General features: G+C 36.5%; 1 protein-coding gene across 14 annotated transcripts in view; it reads left to right on the top strand.

The window, feature by feature from the left end:
- The window catches only part of DLG1 (discs large MAGUK scaffold protein 1), a 147835-nt gene that overhangs the window by 10126 nt on the left and 120126 nt on the right, over positions 1 to 17583 (top strand). For 13 of the 14 annotated variants that reach the window (XM_086843555.1, XM_086843554.1, XM_086843559.1 and 10 more), the window contains exon 3: positions 4551 to 4717. In XM_086843555.1, coding sequence (XP_086699681.1) covers positions 4551 to 4717 — 167 coding nt within the window. Of the gene's footprint in view, positions 1 to 4550; positions 4718 to 15209; positions 15324 to 17583 lie in introns of those variants that run through there. The other variant, XM_086843571.1, reaches the window with a different exon arrangement.

Raw genomic sequence — 17583 nt, 5'->3', positions numbered from 1 at the left:
GGGCTGCCAAGTCCACCATTAAACCATATCCCTAAGCACCACACCAAAAGGTCTTTTAAACACCTCTTGGGACTCAACCATTCTACTGGACAGCCTGTCCAATGCTTGACAACCCTTTCAGAGAAGAAATTTTTTGTCATTTCCAATCTACACCTCCCCTGACATGGCTGAGGTTATTTCCTCTTGTCCTATTGCTTGTTACTTTGAGATGGACACTCACCTTAACTAAAAAAAAAAAGCCTTGTTTCAGGGAAATAGTAAGTGCCAAGGAAATTTAATTGGTTCCCTCTATACCATAATACAAAGGTTCAGTGTCAGAAGTCTGAAACCAACATCATGTAAAAAAAATTCATGGAGTTGCTTGATGCTTGTTTGAAAACCAGGACATATTGGAAGATGGTCAGAAAAGAATAGGGTGTAGGTGGGGGACTGAGTAAAGGGAATCTTTCTCATGGAGATGTGCAGTGTTGACCATTTCTTTCTTCTCACAGTTACGTTTTATTGAGGTTATTGTTTGCTGACATAGTCTATGCTTCACTCTTTTTTCTCTGCTTTGCAGTTGCATTTGAATTTCATGTATATACTGTGTATTTAATATATGCTGGATGTTCTTTTTTCTGTTACCCCTGAACTTTTTTTTCCCAGTTCTCAAGGTTGGCTTCCTTTAACCAGCAATTAGCAGTTGCTGAGTTGTTTGTAGACTTAAGGCCTCTGATGCCATCCTGTGTCTTTGTTTTCATGCTATGCTTTTGCTTTTTTATGCAGCATTTTGTTCTGGGGTCATAGGTAATCCATTCCCTAGAGAATAACCTGTTTTTATAGGTATATGTTAGCTGTTACACACAAGTGTAAATTTGTAATTCAGTCTGTGTGTGTGTGTACTTCTATTTATGTACAGCTTTTAGTTAGCTTTGGACAGTTGTGTGATGTAACACTGAATGATTTCACATATATTTGTGTATAGTACTTACAGAATATATGTAGCAAATATTTATGTGTGTTATATATAAAAATATTTATAGAAATAGGTGTTAGGTCACACAGTTGTCTGAAGCTAAGTAAAAGCTGTGCGAGTTAGACGAGTCACCTGGTCTTTAGATAGTTGGTGGTAGAGATGGACAAGCTAAAACAAAGCTCTGGGCAGGCCAGGACAAGTGCAGAGGCCTGGTAATTCACTTAACACAACACCCGCTGCCTATTATGAGTAATGCCAACACCTTGTATGTGGGGTTATACCATTCCCTTAAAAAAATGCTGTTTTAGGTATCCCATCTTTCACTTGCAAAGTTACAGTTATTGAAAAGTTCATGTATAAGTGAACACAATGAGATTTTTTAGAACATGCACTGATCTTAAGTTATCCTGATTACAAATATTCCCCACTGAATAAATAGCAAAAAGTATCAGGCACTGCACATACCAGTACAAATGATAAGCAGAGGCCTTATATTTGATTTCTAAGGAGCAGGGAAGAAATTGATCTTGAAGAGTGGTGTCATATTGCTGGTTGGAATCCTTGTTCTTGTAGACAGATTCTTTAGACAGAATTGATGTAGTCTCTGGAAGTGCCCTCAAATATACTTCAGAAAATAAAAGAATTTGTTACTGCAGTTCTGCTGTTCTTTTAATTATTGTGTTGTGGTTTTTAGTGAAGCTGGATCTCCCTTGTAAAGTGGATTTAGGTTTCAGTTTGTATTTGGCAGATAACTTGTTTGCTTTAAAAGTGAGCAGTTTTAGCTTCTGGCATATCATGTTACTGGTGAACAAGTCTGTTCAAAGAACAAAACTGAGATGAGTGGAGAATATGAGAAGGGGTGAACAATACACCAGCAAATTTCTTTTAGAGTAAAAATCCCCAGTTTGTCACCATTCCTTAGCTTTTCACACTACTAATAGGCTAAGAAATAAAATTTTCATAGAAGTCCTCCATTGCAGAACTGGTGGTGTGTCACTTGCTTTGTATAGACTTTTATTCTTTGTGCTGTCAAACATATTTCTGATTTGCCCACTTAATGTGGTTTTACTTGTAGGCAGACCAAATTCCAGGATGGTTTTCTTTGTTGCCTACCATTCATCACTTTTTGTCACTTTGGATTCCTAAAACTCTGTGCTCCTATTTTTCTAGTTTCAACTGTTCTTTTAATGTTCCCCTCTAGTTTCTGAATGTTCCCCATTCGTGTTTTCTTTTAGTGTTGTGTGATACCTGCTCTGAATCAGTTTTCTGTAACTTAGTTTGAGATAGAATCTCATTTGAATTAATATGTGAGAAAAATGCTATAATATAAAAATAGCACATCATAGTTTGAAGAGGGAATCTGACCATAAATACATCTAAAACTTACTGTTTTGCTACCTGCTATCTGTAATAACTAGGAAAATGTTAAAACTTTTCATATGCTAATGCATCCTCACATCATTAACATGTGTTCAGTACACGTTCAAGTGTGTTAATGTGTTGAAATATTTTTGTGAGCTGATATATAGCTTTAGAGAAGAAGAAGGAATTTTTAGTTTAATTTAGTATGGTCTAGATTTCTGGATTTATGGAAGTGTAATTGTCAACTTTTATTCTTGTGGACCTAATGTGCTTGGGGCTCCTAGGTGGCTTGCCTATACTTGTACATACTTAATGTTTGCATTCTGAGTAGTAAAAATGGAAACTGTTTTTTTTTTAAAGGTAGATATGATCATATAGACACCAAGTTTCTAGAAACTTTGTGGATTTGGAGGAAGTCCAGGATAAACAGAAACTAATCCCTTGTCTTGCCATCTTTCAATAGAGAGTCTATTGTGGTGTCGTCCATAGAGAAGTGGAGGTGAGATATGGGAAATGCTGTGCGTTTTGGAACGAGAGTTCTGCAGGAGGAATAAATGGCTACCTCCACTGGCAGGGACTTAAAAGAATAGTAGCAGAATTGAAAATCAGTGTCCTAGATTTCTGCTGCAAAACAGTTGCACAAATAACCCCTTCCCATAAATAATGTAGTGATCTTCCTGGCTTGGTTGCTATGGATTGCAGCTATAGAATCAACTTAAACCACTGCCTATTTTAATACACAAAGTACTCTCTGTTGGGGGGGTGGGAAATTTACTGAGTGTGCTTGATTGATGTATTGATGTTAATGCAGCTACAAGACAAATTTGCAACTGAGGGAGCTAATGTGAAAGATAGATTTAAAGGCAATTTGTATCTCTTAGGCTGCTTTGCTCCTCTATATCTAGGTCACTTAACGTCTTCTGCAACCCTCACTGCTATTTCTTCCAATCAGCAGCACTAAGAGCAAGTATAACTTTAAAAATTAATGTAAGCTGTTGGTAGGAATCTGACTCTTGCTCAGAGGAAAGATACACACGGAGTTTGAGAATTTCAGTTTTCTGAACTGGTAGAGACCAGAAGTGCAATGTCTAAAAGAACGCATAAGATTGTCATGCCAGCAACAGTAGTTGCAACTCTTTAGTTGTTTGGTCTTTCTTTAGTGGGGGCACTCTATAAAGGAGTTGGTTATTCTGGACTGTTGCTGGAAAGCTATAAAACTGCAGCTTAGACTCCTTACTTATGGCTGGCTCCTATTTCCTTTGGCTTACTGTGCCTGTATATTTATTTTCTATGAAGTTGGTGCAATTAAAAATTGAGAGTTTGCAGATCTGTTTAGCAGATTTTTTACTTTGAATAAGAGACTAAAAGCTTTACAGGACAACTTCATTTGTTTGCCCTTCCCTTAGCCTATACAATCTGTTTTTTTAAAATTTTTTTTTTTTTAAATGTGTGTGTTTATGGATATGATTGCAGTTGTGGTAGCCAGTTGGACACACCTGTACTTCATAGGAACCTCTTTGGTGCTTTTTTTTATTGTTATTTTTATTGATGCTTCATGGGGTGAGTAGGATGTCAATAAATAATGTAATATAGCCAAATTTTGTTTCCCAGAAGTTTCCAGCTGAGTGTTCAGGGTTATAGAAAAATCTGTTAATTAGTTCATAACTATGACTGGTAATTCATACTGTTTAGTTTCATCCTATTTCTGGTACTTAGACTGAAAAAGCAGATGATGGCCTATCCTAATCAATTTTCCCTTTCCTAACTTGTTGCAGCTTCTCTCTCTCTTGCTGACTTCATCAGTATACTTCTAGTTCCGTGGTAATTTAATTGAAACGTGCAAAATAGACCTCCTAATACTGCTCTTGAGCAGTAGATTTCAGCTAACCAAAGGCTCCATTAGTTGAAATAATGTATACCAGAACTTGAAACATAGACACCCATCCCTTCTACTATTCCACTGAAGTTTTTTCATGTGCAGAAGCTGTTCTGCTGCAGCTTGGGCTCCTGGAGGTGGTGCCAGAAGCCCAGAGTGAATGGGGACTCAGGAGACTCTGGGACACAGAGCGAGCTGTGTGTGCGCTGGGGGAGATTCATGTGATCATGGAGATCCCTACAAATTTACCCACAACAGATGAAGATGTATCTAATTTGTTTTGCAGGAGAAGATGTAGTCAAAATGAGAATGTTAGAGTAACTAGCAAGCCTAACCTCAATTTTTTTACATGTTTAGATATTCAAGAATTTTATGAAGTGACCTTATTGGACAATCCAAAATGCATTGATCACTCTCAGCCATCTGAACCAATACAGCCTGTGAATACCTGGGACTTCTCCAGCCTTCCAAGCACAACAGTGACATCAGAAACATTGCCAAGCAGCCTTAGCCCCAGTGGAGAGGTATGATAAAGAAATCTGTTCTATTTTTCTTGTTGAGACTATTAGTTCGACATTGTTCTTGAAGTTTCCTTCATTTTATAAAATATTAATTTTCAAAAAAAAAGTACATTATTAAAATCAATAGTCATAGGGGATTTAATTATTGAAATGTTTAATAACATGTATGCATTTTGCTTAGTCAAAAATTTATAAACTTGTTTGTCAAATGTACCATTAAGTGACCATTAAATTGGATTTATGCTTTGATTTTGGAACCTCGCTGACAGGTTTAGTATGCTTTACACTCATCCATACTTGTGACTCTTGAGTCATTACTTCATTAATTATTTGGGTATTTTGAGGCTGTGTCTTTCTGACTAGTAATCTTTTCAGTCTGATGATAAGAAATTCTCTGTTACTTCTCTATGCTCTGGAAGGACTTGTCTTTGAAAACTATATGCAGCCAGTTGTCACTAGTGAGTGGTGAGAAAACTGATCAGGAAAATGCACATTGATGTACATTTTTCAATCGAACAAAATCTCCCTGCTCATTTTAAACTTAAAATGTTGCTTGAATATTTTCACATCAGAGCTTTTATTTGTCTGCAGAGAGGTGAACCTAGTTCAAAGTGTGCTGTGGGAACTGGAGAAAGTGTTTGAATGTCTCAGTAACTGAAGGCAGTGTGCTTTGCTGATCCATTGTCATGAAATGATTGTAGAGCTCAGGAGGAGCACTGGGAGACACCAGCCAAAGGTCCAGTGCTGCAGCCAGTAGGGAAGCTTGGGAACTTTTTAACGGAATACATAAGAGACAAGAGAGGGGGGATTTAGGTTTAATTGGTACAGGGAATGATTCTACAGAGTTTGGTAGCTCCTTGAAAGTCATAAATAAACCAAATAATAGCTGTCATAGTTATTGATGACAATTTTGTCGAACAGTTTCTTTCTACTGTGGTAATAATTCTTGTGGTAGGAAGAAACCATAAATGGGATAAATTTTGACTTGAGTAGAACTTTTGGCATAGTTTGACAGGCTATCTTTTGAGATAATATATCAGGTAAAGTTTCTCAAAAAATCCTAGTTTGGGTTATTAGTAGAAACATTCTGATTAAATTAGAAATTGAACCATGTGAAGAGAAAGGTATGTTGCTGCTTCACCACCTAAGACTAGAATGAAGCCTTGGGCAGTTGAAGTAATTAATCAAGTAATTAAAGTCCTACATTTTGACTAAACTAATAGAAGTTGAATAGTTAACAGTTGGTTTCTCAGAAAAGGTTTAGGTAATTTTTCAATCTTCAGGTGAGACAACCATGGCATGGTAATAGATGAAAAGAACATGTTATTGACATAAGTATGGTGTAAAACTCTTCTGTTCTACTTGATCTGCATAAGGCTTTGCTGGAGAGACTGTCAAATTTGAGGCACTGTGGTGTGAAGATGATGTTTAATTTCAGTGCTTAGAAGAGGTTGACATGGAGGATCTGAAGTCTGGAAAGAAGTGAAGATTAGGAAGGTTTGGTGCTGCTTGAAGGAATTGAACGCTTAACTGGGAAAGAGAAGTTTCCTGTATTTATAGAATGTGAAAAAGATAATATTTTGCTCTTATACAAGATGTGCTTATACTATAGAAATAGACTTACAAAAGCATTTTAAATATTTTCCTGAGCACCAGAATAGCACAGTACATGGCCAGTCTCCCTTACTGAAGGTCTGTTGAGGCAGCAAAATGGTCTTAAAGACCTTAAATGTTTTGGGTTTTGTTTTTTTTTTCATTCCTGTAATGCATCTAGGAACAGTGTAATAGAATTGAGGATTCATGTCCCTAACAAACGATTTTGTTATTAGTAAATATATTCCAAATTCTAGCAGCCTGGACTTGAAGCACATACTTCCTGCTATGAAATTTGTCCTAAAATGTTGCCACTGTAGGATGTTTTGTGCCTCCCCTATAGGAGAAACGGATGTCTGAAGTGGGGAATAGTGTTAAATCTAGGCTTTGTGTTATTTTTGTGTGCTTTGTTATTCTCTCCCAGCCCACTGCAGCAGCTGTTTCTAGCGCTATACAAGTGTAGTGCTGTCCTTGTATCTTTCTAAACTGTTGTAGATGAAGGTGTGACTTAATTACAAAGTTTCATCTTTAGTTTTTTTCCTCATGTGCAATTGAACTGCCAGGAATAAAAAGGCCCTGTCCTTGACACTGCACCAATGACAACAGGCACATTATCATGGCAAGGTCACGAATGCATTGAAAGGAAGAATTGCCTGATTTGGGAGAGCTCAGCAGAGATGTCTGTTCTCAGCTGCACTGTTTGCTTCACCAGTACAGCCTGGTGGCCATGCTAGTGTTACCTAACAGAACCTGATATGGTGTGGTTTACTTTGGTATTTTTCTAAGTGGCCTGGATTTGAACTGTCTTCCTTCATGTTCTTTGTCTTGCGTATCATGTGAAAATCAGAATTGTTTGACCTTCAGTATATGAAGATCAGGTTTTAGATTTACTTCCAGTATTCAGAAACATAGCTGCATATATTGGTGTTGATCCCAGTTCATGTGAAACTGAAAGCAAGCTTTTCTCCAGTCTGTCACTTACAGGAAATGTTATCTTATATTTCATTAGTTAGAATATTGTTTCCATATTAAGTTGGAAGGTGAACAAATTTGAAAAATGGTATTGGTTTGGTGCTGGTTTCAGTATACCTGAATGTCTTAGTTTAGCTTTCAAACATATATGAAAATTGTTACATAAACAAATAATCTTGTACATTTTTATTTACCTTAATTCTTTTTTCTTCAGCGACTAGAGTTTGTTGTTTTGGTTTTTTTTATATATAACTGCTAGGCAAAACTTTTCCCTCAATATTTTAAAATTTAATAAAAGTTACAAGGAGAAATTCTCATGTATTCACAGTTTATATTCCACATACTTGCTGTGTATAGTATGTGAAAATGTATGTTTTAATGCTTAATGCTTTTTGGTTCCAGTAATACTTTTTTTTTAACTACTTAGGATATTTAAAAAAATTATTTTATATTTGGTTTTAATAAACCCAAGGGCATAATAATTTCAGTACAGCATGTGTTTAATCAAGTGATTTGTTTTGCTTGCTGAAATTTACTAGAGACTGAGGAGGACTTGGGTTGAGTATATCTGATTTTGTTCATAGCTAGCTTTTTAAAAATAAATTTTCACTTTTCAGACTTTCAAGGCTGCTGTCCAGTTCAGTGTTGGTTCATTAGCCAGACACAAGTAGATTGGCATGCTGTATGCACTTTGAGATTATTTTAACTCTATTCTGTGTCTTGCCAAGCTGGTGAGTCCGCAGGTGTTACGGATGGAATGTTTTTTTTTCTTGCTAGGATATTGTTAGCCTTTGAAATAATGTATTTCAACCCTGTTTCTTTTACCTTGCTGGTATTTTTTTTCCTTTCTGTAGTTACTGTGGACCAAATGAATATTCTTCCAACTGACACTTGGATGGTATATGTGAGAGTTGCTTGAGAGTGGGAATATAATGCTCCCCTAAAGAGATTAAGGATTGAATTACAAGAACTTTCTACACAGCTGACTTTGGGAATGACTTTTTAGCAATGTGTGCTTGTGTATATACATAGAATAGCAGTATACAAGCTTAGGTTGCCTGAGGACTTCTCATGGCACGTAGCCTATTTCTGTTTTTTCCTTCCTGCTCCTGAATACTAAGACTGGGGTTTGAAATCCCCGTAGGTTGTGTATTAGAGAAAGAGATACAGATTGCAAGTTTTCCTGCTCACAGCAATCTGTTTTCTTTTCAATGCTCTATTAAATAATGTTCCAGGAAATGCAGTTTTATTTGTTTCAATCTCCAGTACAAAATGATGGGGGGAAAAAACCCCACTAAAAAAGAGGGAGTGATTCAAGACAGTGATAAAGCAGGAAAGGAATGTTAATCCTTTCAGTACTAGTTTAAAAAAACAAATGTATGCCATCTGAAAAGAATGAACGGTTCATACCTCTCCTTGTGTACATTAAATACTGAGCTCTAGTGTGCCTGGCAAAGCGAGCAAATGTGAAAGAGGATCTGGGCTCTGTGTGAGAGCAGAGCGCCTCGGAGCTGCTTCTGTGATCTGTGCTGCCATCTGTAGGTGCGACACTTGGTGTTTGAAAATAGGCGGTGAAACTCCAATCACTGGAAGAAATCTCTGACCTAATTGAGTAGTGTATTGCTAAGGAAATAGTCCTGTGACATTCCTTTTTATCTTTAAATCTGTAGGATATGTTTTAGTATTTTAATTGTTTTAAACTAGAGAAGTTAAGATGCTTGCTGTTTAACTTGAATTTAAAAGCAGCCACAATAATTTGATTTTAGGTGTTGAAAAAAACCGCACTGAACAATGTCTCAAAGGAAATTTTTTGCTTCAGGACATGGAACTCAATCTGAAGTCTCTTACAGTTGGATGAGGACACCTTTGTATTTAGTGGGTAATGGAGTCCAAAGGACTTTGATCTGTGGTTTTCCCAACTATCTGAACATGCGCATGTGTTTAGTGTCTGGCATGTAGAGACTGGCTAGCTCACTCTCTTCTAGGGCCCTTTGCCAAATTATTTTCTCATACAAAGAAAGCAAAAGAGGAAGTAAGGAAACAGCTGATAGGTCTGCAATTTCAACTAGAATTTGATGCCAAGGCAGAGTGGAAAGGAAGCTTGCTAAACATCTTGCAATTACAAAATTGCTCAGTATCACCTATGAGGTCAATTACATTGTGAAGAATTTTGACCAGCTAAGTCTTGAAAAATCTCAAGAACTGGAAATGCAAAACTTTTCTGGTCAATCTGTTCCAATACTTGACTATCCTCATGGTGCAAAAGCTTCACCCTATTTTTAATTAAAATTTCTATTTCAATTTATTTGTAGTTTCTAGGGTTTTTTCATCATGCAACATGGACTTGGCTCTGTCTTCTGGCTAGCCCCACTGTAGGTACTGGGTGGTGATTTCAAATTCTGAACTTTTTCTCCAAGCTTAAACAAGCCCTGTACCCTCATCCTCTCTTTAACGGTCAAGGCTTACGAAAATCCTCTTAACCATCTTAATGGCCCTCTGCAGAACTTGTTCCAGGTTATCAAAATCCTTGTATTGGGGTCCCAAAATAGAGTGCAGTGCTCCCGATGCCCTACTGGAAGTGTCAAGCAAAGGGGAATAATAGTTTTATGTTACTACTGGCTGTGTTTCTGTTAGTGCAGCTCCTGTTTGCCTTCTTTGCTGTTAAGGCCTGCTGCAGGCTTGTGTTCACTTTGCTCAGGATCTGTCAACATGAATATTTTGAAAAGGGATAAAGTTAAACTGACCTAATTTTCACCTGCAATATGGGAATTATCTTTGTTTACAAAGCAGCCAGTAATGTCTCCTTAACCTATTAAAATTTGTGATAGTTTTGTGTAACTTCTTAATAAGATAAGCTCATGTAGTCTGGAGCAAAGTGTGGAGGAAGGCCAGTCCTCTGACAGGCTTCCTCCTTGGAGATCTGTCCCCTAAGATAAGACAAAACTACTTAGTTATGGTGACTAAGCCGTGGACACCTTCCTTCTTTGGGACCCCATGTTATCTCCCTGTTAACTATTGGTCATTTTACCTTGGTCTTAAACCACTGGTTCTTTTCCCAATTCTCCCCTTCCCTATAAAACCCCAGCTTTTACTCAGTTCAGAGGAAGTCCATCACTGGCCCCCTTCACAGAAGCCTGCATTAAAGGACTCTGCAGAATGCTACACGGCCTGGGCTGATCACAGAGCTGAAATCACATCTAAAAGAGCTGATCACTTGAAGCCTCAGACTGAGCTCATACAGGTTACCCCTGGCTGGAAACTGCCTGGAGACCCCTGGACAGCCTTTCCTTGTGGGACCCCATCCGGGATAGTCGGTGGCGGTCGGACAGACCTCCAGAACCAGACACCAGCAGGAAAGCATTTTGGATGTCTGGTTCCTAGTGCAATGAAAAAATCTGTGTTTAATCAGTAGCAGTTTGTATTCAGAATGGAATGGTACATCAAGCAGTTAACCAGGATCTTAGTGGAAGTCTTGTGAGGAGATAGCTGCATATGTAGAGTACATTATTAAAGTACAGGAAGCTCTAGTTCTGTTTTTCTGTTTCTGAATTTTAACTCCAATATCTTCACCCTCACTTTACAAAGTCATTCTTACCTGTTGTATTAACAAACTGTTCTGGTGAAAATCCCTGACATATTGTACTATGTTCAAATACTTCTTTGCCTTAATATTTATAAAGATTCAGTACTGGTTAGCTTGATGATATGCTATGTCTGATTGTTGTGTTCTTTGTTATTGTACTGATCCTTTAGGTCTGTATCTGTATGTGTGTATTACCCGTTATTTACATCAACTCCTTCTCTGCACACATGATGTGCTTGTTTGATTTTAGCAGCTAGTATAGTCCTGGGTTACACAAGACCTTCATTGCTTACTGTGTATAAACTTTACAGTGAGGAAATGGTATTTGGCTTGCTATGTATTTTGCCTTCAATACTTGAAATCCAGGCTGTTTGTACAAAGAAAAGAATGTAATTCTTGAACCAAAGCTGAAAAAGCCTTCCAGAGATAGGCTTCTGGTCAAAGTGAATTCAAAAGCAAATAAACAAAATCCTCATGCTCAGTTCAGGATGCATACACAAGCAGTAAAATCCTGATATTTCTAAATTTCTCAATTTCGAAGTAAATAGACAAATTCACTTAAAAAAAAAGATCTATTTTTTTTTAATAAACTTGCAATAATTACATCTTGCAGCCAGATTCAAAGGTAGCTATATAAATGATGACATCTTACACTTTCTTTACTAAAGTAGCTGAGAAAATGCTTGCAGATATGATAGTACTTGATCTTTCCTGAGTCTTTGATATGTCTTCTCAGATATGCTGAGGTTGGGCATTTGACATTCCCTTGTGAGGCTGAGCTGAGCCTGCTTCTCTGGTTACACCTGTGACAGCTCTGTGCTGTGTGGCTGTTCTCACAGAATCTAAGAGCAAATTAGCATTTAAATAACCACATGCACTTTTATATTTGTGGATAGATGAAGAAATTATTTATCTGCAAAATCAGTATTTTCTAAAGCATTGTTTTAATTTGCGTGATTTATTTCTGTGCGTAGTTTATCTGTGCATGAATTTTCCTTTATTTAGTTATCTCGTAGCTTTGTAGATAGAATCTGCCACACTGGAAAAAGAATAAGCCTGTGAAGATACAAAAAGTGACTGCCAAACATGACCTGAAAGAATTCATAAATAATTCAAGGAAAAAAAAACCCATCTCTTATCTTTGTGTTTCTCACATGATAATCATCCTTTTTTTTTTTAATATTAATGCCATGAATAGTGGTGAATGGAAGTGCATTTTTCCTTCTGGCCAAGCTGTATAGAATAGTTGTTATTGGTTGTTATGGAGATCACTTGGAGCTGACAGGACAGAAAGGTTTATTTTTAATAAGAATGAATGACATTGAAGAAATCACAATGTTTCTCACAAATTCAGTAGAATAATAGTTATATTAATGACTAACAGCACCATGTGAAAACATCTTACTCTTTCGTGCATGAAGGGATGACTTTTCATGCATTTCATGATTATGATTCAAGTTTTGGTGTGTTCTTTAATATCTTTCTGTTCCTTATCACAACACAATTAAAAGGAAAGAGGGCTTAAAATTATTTTATTAAATTGTTTAATTACAGTAGTTTTACTTCTAGATTTTTTTACCTATTTCTCATTTTGAAAAGCTTTCTTCTGATCTCCAAAATTTAACACATATTTTCTCATTCAAGGAGTTTTATGATTTGTTTTCAAAATACTGTATTATTTTTTCTTATAAAAATGCTAAACCTCCAGAATGTTTGAGTCTTGGTCAATATTTTTTGAGTGTTTATTTCTTCTATATATGTAGTATTTCCAGTGAAAAGGCTGCAGAAACTGCTTTTGGGCTAGGAAATACTTTTTTTATGCATAGTGCTCTTATCTTTGGGTGCTTATCTCTCTGTACACTATATTTATAGAAATGTGCATTGGTGTTTGCCACAAAATCTTTTGGCCTACTGGTATGGGATTTTTTCCTCTGTGTGTGGACACTGTTAGCTGAAGATGGGTCTTGAGAGAACCATGTAGAGTTACCTGAAGGACTTAAAAACCATTGTAGTGGTGCAGTGCTTGGTAAAGGGCTCTAATGTACCTTGGTTGTGCATTCTGCTCCCATTTGTGCAGGATGCGTTACTGCATTTCAAGCACACTTGTTCAGAAGTGACTCTCTGTCTGCTCTAAAGTGTTTAGGGTGCTAGTTCATGATGAGCAGCCTAGTTCACAAATCCTCAGCAAAGAAATGCCTTTTCCTCACCTCTTTGGGTAGGTCTCTTGTACATCTCGATCTGCACTGGCAATTTGAAGGAAGTTACGTGCTTGCTATGATGGGACTAATGGGTCTTGTGTCTTGTTGGAATGGTGGTGGCAAGTGGGAGAGGAGAAAAATGATGTGTTAATGATCCTCAGTTCTAAAAGAGTTCCAAAGAAGGCAAGAGAACAAAAAATTGAGAATAAAAGTGATGGATTCTAAACATAAGCTAATTGTAGCCAGGATTAATCTACAGAAGCTTAATCTTGTACCAAGGTGGCTGAGACAAATTTCAGTGGTGAGCAGGATTGGTAATCTTTGCCCTTCATGGACAGAGCGTGAGGGAGAGGCCAGGTTTCTATGTGTTATTGGGCTTCCTGGAGCTGTTTGTGCAAGAAATGTACATTTTGACTGACTGAATGTCTTGTATTAGTCATTGAAGATGTTTCTGGCCTACACTGGACATGTGCCAAGTTACCTAAAAACGCATTTCTTTAGTTTTCCTTAACTCTTTGGATACTTGCAGTTAGTTAATTTCTCTGAACCTTACAGTCATCCCAAAAGAATACTTGGGAAATGCAAGAATTTCTTTGTGAGATACCTTGTGTGCATTCAGCTATGAAAGTAATCCCTCCCTCCCTTTTCTGACACAGGAATGTATCATCAGCTTAATTTTTTGTGGTTTTTTTGGTGTTTTTTTTTTTTTTTTAAGTTAGAACTTTTAGCCTTCTGTCTGGGTTCAGCCAGTTTCAGCAGTCTGAAAGATACATGTTTTTCCCACTGATGCTTTGCAGCAGTGAGAACTTCACCTAGGTAGTCACTAGTCACCTAGGCAGAAATTCTCCACAGATTTTATAGACAGTGTAAAAATGAAAAATATCTCTAGCTTGACTTGGACATACAAGGTAAAAATCATTGTCTTAGAGGTTGAATGGTGTAAGATTTATCTTTAAATTCCATTCAAGTTTGTCCTATAAAAATATCACCTGCCCACAAAATAAAATGTGTGATTTTGCAAAGATTAGTTTCCTTATATGCCAGGTCACCCCTTTCCCCCGTCTAGTAGGCCCCCCACACCCCACCACTTCTCCCAGTATATATGGAAGAGCTGGGAGCAAAGTTGCAGAAAGTTTAAAGGGAGTGCTCTAGATACACAGTATATTCTAGAGTTGTTTTGATGCAAAATGCAGTCATTTGTATGTCTTGGGGTAAAAGCAAAATGACGCAGATAAGATTAAATAGCTTGAAATTACTCATAGAATTTTTTCAATATATTCCATTGTGTTTGCAGCAAAGGTGTTAGTGGGGGACCTAATAGGACAAGATAGTGGGTACCGAGTTTATGAGCTGCTTTCAACTCCTCTTGTAGGAAATTAATGTTACAAGGTTCTTACCAATGTATGGAACTGTCAGGTTAGTGTTTCAGAGTACACAGGAGGTTGTTTTGTGCCTTAGTGTTAGATTTTTCCCAGCCGTGCTAATTAAGCTGAGAAGACAATGCCTGTGCATTCAAACTTTGCCTTGTCACTGCATTACAGCCTTACAAAAGGAAATGAAATTCTAGGTTAATTCAAGGCTCAAAATAGCATTTCTCTTGCAATATGCATTACTCTTTCCTTGCCACTTTCTTCTCTCCCTGATCTACATGGAATATTCCATTCATTACTGCTTAGGAAATCAGTTATTTTGCAGTCTGCAAATGCTGAAATGACGTTAGGGGAGAAATACTTGTTTGCAACCAAAACTATTTTTGAACAAACGCTTCATTTTAGAAATTGTAGCCAGCTAAGAAAAGCTGAATTGAGATTTTTTTGCTGTAAAATAATTTTGTATTGCATTTCATCAAATGATTCCCTGTGATGCTCATGTGTTAGGTAATCCTGACAGAGGAGTATATGAAATAGAATACGAAGAGGTACTTAACTGGTATGGAACAGGATTTGACATCTTTTGTAGAATATTTGCAAGGATACATTTAAGTTTTTCAGACATAGATAACCAAAATAGGCTAAGAATTTTTCATGAAACTTAAAGCTTTTGTATATTAGCCTGCTGCTTTTTCTCTACGGTGTTTCTACCTCTGAATGAATCCAAAGGGAAGCCTGGCACTCACTCAACTGTTTTGACTATTAAATAAGTGTGCTTTTTCTCATTCTGTTGAGATGGTGTTTAGCTGTGACTGAAAATAAACCTCTTAAATGTTTGGAAATATACCTGCTATGCTGAAACGATGGATTGCTTATGCATTGTAACAACAAAGGTAAGATGATAAAGCTTTTGATTAATGCCTACAATTTTGGAAGTTCTTGTTGAATCTTTCTTTCAGTTTTTACTACCTGTATAAAAATGCCTTGATGGTTTTCTAGTGTTGATCTTTTTTAAACTTTAAATGGCACAGATCATCAAAATAAATTCCGTAGTTGTTGCTAAGAACAATCATAGATGTTAATGCTTTGAAGAGCTAATTATGCACATATTGAAAGGTGTAGTAGAATGATTTTTTTCCCCCCTCTCATACAGTAAGGCAATCTTTTGTAAAAATTCACTCTCTTTAAATGTGTTAAAGTAGTAGTTTGCTTTTTATTCCAGAGTAAGAAATTCTGAATGATGTTTTACATAACGTTTATCAGGACATGTTTAAAATAATCATCAAAGAGAAGAAGATGAATCTGGCAAGTTATGTTAGGGATGGATATATTTGAAAATGCTTTATTATTTTGACATCTTGCTGCTTTGAGATGAAGACACCTTTAGTGTCATTACTTGTGTGCTAGGATAAAGTTTTATGTAAGTTTGTTTTTAATGCAGTCCACTTGTAACTGCTAAAGATAAAATCTGATGCATAAACACAGTACATTAGTACTATGTTTGTGAAATACTGACTTTGTGAGTTTGGTTTCTTGGACGCTTTTTATTTTCCTTCAAGTAATAAAATTCTTCAGTATTGCTCCCCTTTCCCTGGATGTTGAGATAGTTGCTAATTTAATATTTTATTTATTTTTTTTTTGACAAACTGATTTAACTTCTAGCATTCTTCTGAATAATTTGAAAACATAAAGCTTGCTTATACAAACTTCTCCTTCTCAATAAGTAGAATAAAATTAAACATCTTTGAGAATATTAGGTGGATTTCATGATAGCTTTTATAAAAGAAAATATGCCTTCTGGGTTTTTTCACACAAGGAAGCAAAGGCTGACTGGAATGAATGAAATTACCTTGTCTCTCGTTAGCAAAGGAGTTTTTCTGGCATCTGAACTGCCACAGTTCTTTTGAAAATTAAATATACTCTTTTAAATCATGTTTGAGTGATATTAATTTGTGATGTTTCTGTTTTATTTATTTTAGAATATTCTCTTTTGTACAGTGAGATTGGGATTGGATCTTGATTGCTTCACTTCAGTAATATTGATACATACCTTAATTTTATTGTACTTATTTAAAAAAAGGCAGAGGCAGAGCTGTCATTTTTATAACTCAAGTGCTTAACTTCAGTTTTATTTTATGCATTTGTTCAGATTCACATATCTACTTGTCTAAAAGTAGAAAGACAGTTTATATGGAAAGTTAAGTCAATATAAAACAATCTGTGAAAAAAAGTTGTTTTTTAATATGATTGCCTGGGTCTGTGGGTGCTAAGAAAGTAAGACTGCTCACAGAAATGCTCACAGGAATGTTGCACAGGAGAGGGGGAGATCATCTCTGCACAGCACAGACTTACGTGGGGTTAGACTGATGGTGAATTTCCACCTGGAGTTATCAGCACTTCACCCTTCCTGCCTACTTCTTGTGAAGTTTTGGCCTCATTTAACTAAATGCTGCTGTAGTTCCTTGTAGCATCAGCTAAAGCTGTTTATTTAAAGTGGGGCTTAGAAAAGAACTGTTTGCTTCCCTGTGTACCTGTGTATACCTGCTTACTCGGAAATTGTAGCCTAATGAAAAATACATTCCTTGGTTTTGTGCATAAACCTATATTTCAAATCTCAAGAAAAATAATAAGGCAGTTTTGAAATCATCATTAATGTAATGTATGATAGGATTAGTAAAAATGTTAAATGCTTCCCTTTTCTCTACCTTGAGTGGAGGCATATTTGAAAGAATTCATTGTTACTCTTTATTTCTGACTAGGGAGGAGAAGAATTTGGGCAGTGAGATGAATTTTCTAGTGGATTTGAGAAGTCTTTTGTAATTTGCTTTTTGATATTTCTGTTTTGCTTAATTGAGAATTCAGATCTAGTCACAATAGATGAACAGGTCCTTAAACTAATTTCTGTCCTGTCTTCAGAGGTTCTAAGTGGTTTACTTTGCCCGAATCTAGTGCAAAGAACACTGATTAATACAGTATTTTTTCCTCCTTATGTGGGCACATTGGTTGGATGTAGGTAGGCAAATTTGCATCACTGCAACCATGGATACTATTAAGAGCAGGCACGTGGGCTGAGCTTACAGTAATGATTTTTATTTAAGTCACAGTTTTAAATGAGTTCATGGCACTTAAAAATACAGAATATGAAAAGTCCTT

The sequence above is a fragment of the Cyanistes caeruleus genome, chromosome 10 (genome assembly GCF_971803275.1).
Source record: "Cyanistes caeruleus chromosome 10, bCyaCae1.hap1.1, whole genome shotgun sequence".
Taxonomy (NCBI): domain Eukaryota; kingdom Metazoa; phylum Chordata; class Aves; order Passeriformes; family Paridae; genus Cyanistes; species Cyanistes caeruleus.
This window is presented reverse-complemented; position numbering and strand designations above follow the sequence as displayed.